Genomic DNA, 7,816 nt, shown 5'->3' with positions numbered 1-7,816 from the left:
TTCTATTATCCGCTCGGGTCCTTAACAAGCCGGTTCACGAGTTTTCGAACTGAACCATAATTCGGTCAGCCCTTTAAAACCAAATAAACCGAATTGAACCGAACCCAATTCGAACCGCTCACAAACCGTTCGGTTCAATACCACCCCTGCTTCCAGCCCTCGTGAGAGTTATAATTAGCATCGGATATAGGATATTCCTTCCGTTTGTTGACCGACAGCCACGGTTAAGCGACTACAGAAAAGCAACAGAGGAGAAAGGGGATTCGATTTGGCCTTCCCATATCAGCCTCTACTGCAAGTGAATTCAGTCAAAACTTCTTCCCTCTCTTCTCTATAAATGTCAGAGCAGATCACAGCTTCGCTTGCTTGAGCACTCACTTCTGTCTTTGGATTGTGACTGATTATTTCCTCTGTTCTTCCGATTTCCGGTTGTGACATCTTCTTTTGCTTTTTTATTTTGTTGGGATTTGCATTGCCCCTGAATCCAGTGGGTTTTATGTGCGGTTGCTGAGTTCGTTTTGGTGACTGGGTTCAACTGCTGGGAGCCCTCTCTGCGCTTTTTCCGGTGGAACCAGCAGAAATCTCGTACTTTACTTTCTTTTGGTGAAAGAAAGGTTTTTTATATATTAATATCGATAGTGGGAAGGGACAGGTCGGATAGAGAGCAAGATGGCTCGTTCGCTTGAGAAGATGGCGTCGATCGATGCGCAGCTTAGGCTTTTGGCGCCTGGCAAGGTCTCTGAAGATGACAAGTTAGTGGAGTACGACGCCTTGCTTTTGGATCGGTTCCTAGATATTTTGCAAGATCTGCACGGTGATGATCTCAAAGAAACGGTGAGGATTTCTTCTACTTGACCATTTCTATCATTTCGTTGAGGTATTACGTGAGTTAAATGTTTTAGTACAACTTTGAATGGGGAGGACGAAATCAAAATGGACGCCTCGCTTGCAAGAAAGAGATGGAATGAGCGTATTTATTTATTGACTTCTGATCGGAAATATGGAAGATGCAGGACTATCAATATGGAGTCAATTTCCGAACTTTCTCCTCGTTTTGGGGTTTTTTTTTTTTTTTTTCTGATGGGCTTGATCCTTGTTTTTCTGTTTTTTTATGATATTAGTGAAAGTAATTTAATTCAGTAAATGTGGATAATAGTTACTATCCTAGCAGATTGTGTTCCTCGATGTCCTCGTCCTAGTTATATGACTAGAGAAATGCTCGGAAGATAGCTAGTTGAACAATCCTTGGCAGACTTCTTCAAAAGGACAATGAAAATTTTTCCTATTGGATTTTGATCTTACATTTCAGTTTAGTGAATCCCCTTTAACATGGCTGCTTTATAAGTATATAGACATCTCTTTTATGCCATGTTGATCCAAATTTTACTCATCTCTCTTTGTATCTGGTGATAGTCATTATCAGTTCTAATAAAATGTCTTATTTTAGTAGGTTCAAGAGTGTTATGAGCTTTCTGCTGAGTATGAGGGTAAGCATGACCCTAAGAAGCTTGAAGAGCTTGGAAATGTGTTGACCAGTTTGGACCCTGGCGACTCCATTGTTGTTGCTAGCTCCTTCTCACACATGCTTAACTTGGCCAACTTGGCTGAGGAGGTTCAGATAGCTTATAGACGAAGAGTTAAACTCAAGCGTGGAGATTTTGCTGATGAGAACTCTGCCACGACAGAGTCAGATATTGAAGAAACTCTGAAAAGACTTGTGGTGCAACTTAAGAAGTCACCTGAAGAAGTTTTTGATGCTCTTAAAAATCAGACTGTCGATCTTGTCTTTACGGCTCATCCTACTCAGTCCATCCGTAGATCGTTACTTCAGAAACATGCAAGGTTTGTAGATCAAACAAATATAATCTCTCTCTGTGTCTCTGTCCTCTCCACCCTGCACCGATCTCTCAATTTTTTTCCTGGCTTTCTTATTTACTTTTTGCAGGATACGAAATTGTCTGGCTCAGTTGTATGCTAAGGACATTACTCCTGATGATAAGCAGGAGCTGGATGAGGCACTGCAGAGAGAGGTCAATTGTTCAGTACTTTGGAATTATACATGAAATCCTGTTGTGTTGTACCAAGCACCGTTGAAAGATAAATAATTGACATTGATTTTGCTTCTCTCCTACGTTTTTGCTATGTACAGATCCAAGCTGCTTTTCGTACAGATGAAATCCGGAGGACTCCTCCAACCCCACAGGATGAAATGCGGGCTGGAATGAGTTACTTTCATGAAACAATCTGGAAGGGTGTTCCAAAATTCCTTAGAAGAGTTGACACGGCTTTGAAGAACATTGGTATCAACGAACGTGTCCCTTACAATGCTCCACTTATTCAGTTCTCCTCCTGGATGGGTGGAGATCGTGATGGTGAGAAGCTTTGTTGTCAGTTCAAGTTTTTAATAAGTCCAATGTTTCCCATGAAATCTTATATTTCAATAGCTCTTGCTGCTTCAAGAGATATAGTTGGCAGTGGTTACTTACCTTTTTATGTAACTTGTGAAGTCTTTCTCTTACCTTAAAGAAAATAGTAATAGGAAATAGTAATAACTAATCCTTTTTTTTGTAAATGTAGGAAATCCTCGTGTAACACCAGAGGTTACAAGAGATGTATGCTTGTTAGCTCGATTGATGGCTGCAAACTTGTATTATTCTCAGATTGAAGATTTGATGTTTGAGGTACTCCAATCTTACCTAAAACCTATCTGATTGCAGGTCTCTAGTGAGGTTCTGTGTGTCCATGTTTGTTTTTGACTCATTGTGCCACCATGATTGTTTTTTACCCATTGTGCTACCATGTTTGTTTTGACTCATTGTGCCACCATGATTGTTTTTTACCCATTGTGCTACCATGTTTGATTTTTACCCATTGTGCTTACCATGTTTGTTCTTGACCCATTGTGCTACCATGTTTGTTTTCGATCCATTGCGTTACCATGTTTTATCCTTAATTATTTGGTATCATGCTTATTCTTATATTGTCCTCCCTGTTACATTTGTAGCTATCTATGTGGCGATGCAGTGATGAGCTTCGTGTTCGAGCAAATGAGTTGCATAGGTCTTCAAGGAGGGACGCTAAACATTACATAGGTATCGTTACCTATTCCTTTTGGAAATATAACCACGGTAGACAAGATCACATTTTTGGAGGAAAATCTCTCTGGCACCTCTGAAAATTTCCCTAGATATATATATTTTTTCATTTCTGGAGTCCAATCATGAAAGTACATCCATGATATGGGTCTACCTATTGATGAGTTAGATCTTGTACATTGTAATTAACCTGTAGAGGTCAGTTGAACACATTAAAGTAACTATTAAAAATTTTCTTGGATGTAGAATTTTGGAAACAAATTGCTGCAAGTGAACCTTACAGAGTGATCATTGGAGAGGTGAGAGATAAATTATATAATACCCGTGAACGCTCTCGCCATTTGTTGGCCAACGGGACCTCTGACATCCCTGAAGAGGCAACTTTCACTAATGTCGAGCAGGTATGTTATCCTGTCTCTGTATGTTTATTTGTTGGTACTGCAATGCTTGATTAATCCAGCATTTATTATTTCCTCTAAGATGTTGATTGACTTTCTATTGAATCCAGTTTCTAGAGCCACTTGAGCTTTGCTATCGATCACTGTGTTCATGTGGGGACCAACCTATTGCTGATGGAAGCCTACTGGATTTCTTGAGGCAAGTGTCCACCTTTGGCCTGTCACTTGTAAGACTTGATATAAGGCAAGAATCAGATCGGCATACTGATGTCATAGATGCCATCACAAAACATCTAGGGATTGGTGCATATCGAGATTGGTCTGAGGAAAAACGCCAAGAATGGTTATTATCTGAACTTAGTGGCAAGCGACCACTTTTTGGACCTGATCTTCCAAAGACAGAAGAGATTGCTGATGTGCTTGATACCTTCCATGTTATATCTGAGCTTCCGTCTGACAATTTTGGGGCCTACATCATTTCCATGGCGACTGCCCCATCTGATGTGCTTGCTGTTGAACTTCTGCAACGTGAATGTCATGTGAAGAAGCCACTGAGAGTGGTGCCACTGTTTGAGAAGCTTGCAGATCTTGAGGCAGCCCCTGCAGCTGTTGCTCGTCTCTTCTCTATTGACTGGTACAGAAACCGGATAGATGGAAAGCAAGAAGTGATGATTGGTTATTCTGATTCTGGAAAGGATGCTGGTCGTCTTTCTGCTGCTTGGCAGTTATACAAAGCTCAGGAAGAGCTAATAAAAGTTGCTAAAGAGTATGGAGTGAAGTTGACCATGTTCCATGGTCGGGGTGGAACAGTTGGAAGAGGAGGTGGCCCCACCCATCTTGCCATATTGTCTCAGCCACCAGATACAATTCATGGATCACTTCGTGTCACTGTTCAAGGTGAAGTTATTGAACAGTCCTTTGGAGAGGAGCACTTGTGTTTTAGGACACTCCAGCGCTTCACAGCTGCTACTCTTGAACATGGAATGCATCCTCCTGTCTCACCAAAGCCAGAATGGCGTGCACTTTTGGATGAAATGGCTGTTGTTGCTACCAAGGAGTACAGATCTATTGTTTTCCAAGAGCCGCGGTTTGTTGAATATTTCCGTCTGGTAAGTAGTCTTACCTTTCCTTGGCTTGTTCTGATACAAAACCCCCGTAGTTGGTGTTGCATAGTCATATGCAACAGCAAATTTGTCAGACTTTTGGCTTTGTATTAATGGTATCTTTCACCCAAATTTTGTCAACCCTCCTGACCCACATTGTCTGGGTCTATTTCACGTATGGGTATCATCAGTTGTCTGTCATTTTGGACTTTATTAGCATTTCTCCCTTGTGAACCATCTTGGTAAGTGCATTGTTATTGGTGTGATTTATTTTCACGTGTGGGCATTGTGAATATGAAACTAAAGTCCAGAACAACTAATGAATGCATTTTATACTAACAGGCAACACCAGAGCTGGAGTATGGTCGGATGAATATTGGGAGCCGACCACCCAAACGTAAGCCTAGTGGGGGTATTGAATCACTTCGTGCAATCCCATGGATATTTGCCTGGACCCAGACGAGGTTCCACCTTCCTGTGTGGCTTGGTTTTGGTGCAGCTTTCAAACACATGATGGAAAAGGATATTAGGAATCTCCATATCCTACAGCAGATGTATAATGCATGGCCATTCTTCCGGGTCACCATTGACTTAGTTGAAATGGTTTTTGCAAAGGGAGACCCAGGCATTGCTGCCTTATATGACAAGCTCCTGGTTTCTGAGGATTTGTGGGAGCTAGGAGAACGCTTGAGAGCCAATTCTGAAGAAACAAAGAGCTTGCTTCTCAAGGTAAAACTAGTTAGCTGTCATCTTATATATTTGTTATTAATGCTACATAGTAATGGGTTATAATTAAATTATTGTTGTTTTATATATTTATTATTAATGCTGCTGAGGGGGTGTGTGTGGGCTCCTCAATTACATGGTAATAATTTCATGTGAAAAACATCTTGTCAGCTTGTTATTGTCCTTGTGACATTCTAAAGCGACATGTTCTTCGAGTTATGGTGAAACTGGTCAACCATGATATACTGCCAAGTGTGTGTCACAATCTGGGAGAGCCTTACCATTTCATGGACAGGAGAAACATATCAACCTGATCTAGAAGAAAGAGAGAAACTTCTCAACCACCATTGTCTAAGAGTGCAAGAGAACCCTTGGGATATCCTTGGTTCTTTTAGCCAGCTGCAAATAAGATAGCATCTTACTTCTTTTTCAGGATAAAAAAAGATAGCATCTTACTTCATTTCCAGGATAAAAAAGATAGCATCTTACTTCATTTCCAGGATAAAAAAGATAGCATCTTGCTTCATTTCCAGGATAAAAAAAGATAGCATCTTATTTGTGTTCTGTTACCAAGAGATTTACGTATTAAGAAGAGTAAAGAGATTCCTGGTTCAACTTAATCTGCAAATTGCTGACCACAAAAATCATCTTACTCCTTGTGTTATTTTATTGCATTTACTGTATGGAGAAAGAGAAATTCTAGTCCTGATTCAATCTTATCTGCAGGTTGCATGCCACAGAGATCTTCTCGAAGGTGACCCGTACTTGAAGCAGAGACTCCGATTACGTGATTCTTACATCACAACTCTTAATGTGCACCAAGCGTACACATTGAAGCGGATACGGGATCCAAATTTCCATGTCAAGCTGAGGCCGCACTTGTCGAAAGAAATCATGGGCTCTAGCAAGCCAGCTGCTGAATTGGTGAAGTTGAACCCGACGAGTGATTATGCACCTGGGCTGGAGGATACTCTCATCTTGACTATGAAGGGTATTGCTGCCGGGATGCAGAACACTGGTTAAGATACGGATTTAAGGTTTCCTCGTTTGCTTCCAGTTAGGTAAATTAAGAAAATATGTGTTTAATATGCGCTTGGAGGGAAGTTTTATAGTTCCCGATGGAGAACCTTAGAAAGCCAAAATGTTTTTGTTATAGTTTTCTTTCACGCAGAGATAGGCGAACTCTGCTGGGTTCCTACTGATCCTCTCTTGCCATTTTGTTAAAACAATCTCTATATACAAGTGAAGGTCAACTAGTTTATCTGAACATATGGTGCGTTACTGTTCTTTAACCTTCGTCTTGGTGTAGGGAATTCTATTTTTGTCCGATCATTGCGCAATTTTACCCTGATGTTTTTTACTCTTGTCTCATCTATTACTCTCAGAAGGCATTGATGTTGGCCTAGATTGGAGATTTTAAAATTTCTTGAGATGTTTCCTATAAAGATACTCTCATGGTGTTTTCTTACGAAGGTACTTGTAAATATAATTTTTTAATAGCCTGAATGTCTATGCATAGATTAATGTGGTACAATTATATATGAGATTTTTACAACCTTCAACCATGGAATAGTTCTTAGTTGAACGCAGAACCTAACTTTCTACTAAGAAAGTGTGCTGGATTTTGACACCGTTTTCCAACTAACAGATATAAACACATAAAGCAGAATCTCAAGTACAACCTATTCATCAAGAACGGAAGGGGAGATAAAAGTTATTTTATGTTGTTTGGCAATAGATTGAACAGAAAATTATTTTCTTTCACAAAATGATAGAATTTGGGGAGAAAAAAAAAGAAATAGAAATTTGAGAGAAAATTTTAATCATTAAAATGTTAATTTTTTTTTTTTTTTTTCCACGCCAAATAAGAGAAACAATATTTTTTTCTTTTCTTTTCTCTCTACTTTCTATGTTCCGAACACAACCTAAGGACCTATTAGTGCCCTTTCTAGGAAAAGCAAGAAAAACCTTTCCAGGTATAAATGTGTTTCCTGAATTCATTAGTGTCCCACTTTCCAAGAAATGCATATCTACCTTGAAAATTGAATGATTTTTTAGGTAAGGATTTCTAGCCACGAGTTGCTGCAAAACTGCTACCTAGAAAAACATCGGGCTGACCTTGGTCAACCTAATTTTTCCTACAACGATGTTGTCTTCCTCTATTGGATGCCCTCTTCTCCCAACACTCTCTCCTCCTCTCAAATCTCTCTTCCCGTCGTCAATCTATAGGTAATACTCTCTCCTTCTCCTCTGTCTCCTTTATCTCCTCTCCACCAATTCTCCCCCCACCAACCCCCCCCCCCCCCCCTCTCTTCTGTGATCTTCATCAACCCTTCTACCTCAATCGTGCTGTTAATTTTTTTTACTAGAAAGCCACTTCGATTTAAAGAGATCATGGCAAAGAAATTGACGCCGGACAGGATGGCGATTATCCTGCAGGCAATTCCAGCTGATGATTCACGGGAGGAATGCAAGAGATTCGCCCCTCAAAGCA

The 7,816-nt window shown here is 40.2% G+C and overlaps 1 protein-coding gene across 1 annotated transcript; it reads left to right on the top strand.

Annotated features, from left to right (window-relative positions):
- Positions 1 to 218: 218 nt before the first annotated feature.
- On the top strand, positions 219 to 6,589 carry LOC137961972 (phosphoenolpyruvate carboxylase 2-like). The gene is made up of 10 exons (XM_068808640.1): positions 219 to 834; positions 1,451 to 1,842; positions 1,946 to 2,030; positions 2,150 to 2,372; positions 2,578 to 2,681; positions 3,005 to 3,092; positions 3,342 to 3,496; positions 3,604 to 4,602; positions 4,939 to 5,325; positions 6,049 to 6,589. The coding sequence occupies exons 1-10, from the start codon at positions 670 to 672 to the stop codon at positions 6,343 to 6,345; spliced, it is 2,895 nt and encodes a 964-aa protein (XP_068664741.1). The 5' UTR covers positions 219 to 669; the 3' UTR covers positions 6,346 to 6,589.
- Positions 6,590 to 7,816: the final 1,227 nt, after the last annotated feature.

The sequence above is a fragment of the Aristolochia californica genome, unplaced genomic scaffold (genome assembly GCF_029961685.1).
Source record: "Aristolochia californica isolate CCGP_79_NKW_82.1479 unplaced genomic scaffold, dmAriCali1.0.hap1 SCAF_4, whole genome shotgun sequence".
In the NCBI taxonomy this organism is placed as follows: domain Eukaryota; kingdom Viridiplantae; phylum Streptophyta; class Magnoliopsida; order Piperales; family Aristolochiaceae; genus Aristolochia; species Aristolochia californica.
Note: the sequence above shows the minus strand (reverse complement) of the source record. Positions and strands in the feature narration are given on the sequence as shown.

What these genes read in the sequence shown, in the direction of transcription:
- LOC137961972 (XM_068808640.1), top strand. Translation starts at nt 670, where the DNA reads ATGGCTCGTTCGCTTGAGAAGATGGCGTCGATCGATGCGCAGCTTAGG. An exon ending in ATGAGGCACTGCAGAGAGAG is followed by an intron (nt 2,031 to 2,149) that starts GTCAATTGTTCA and finishes TGCTATGTACAG; the next exon opens with ATCCAAGCTGCTTTTCGTAC. An exon ending in TTGTTGAATATTTCCGTCTG is followed by an intron (nt 4,603 to 4,938) that starts GTAAGTAGTCTT and finishes TTATACTAACAG; the next exon opens with GCAACACCAGAGCTGGAGTA.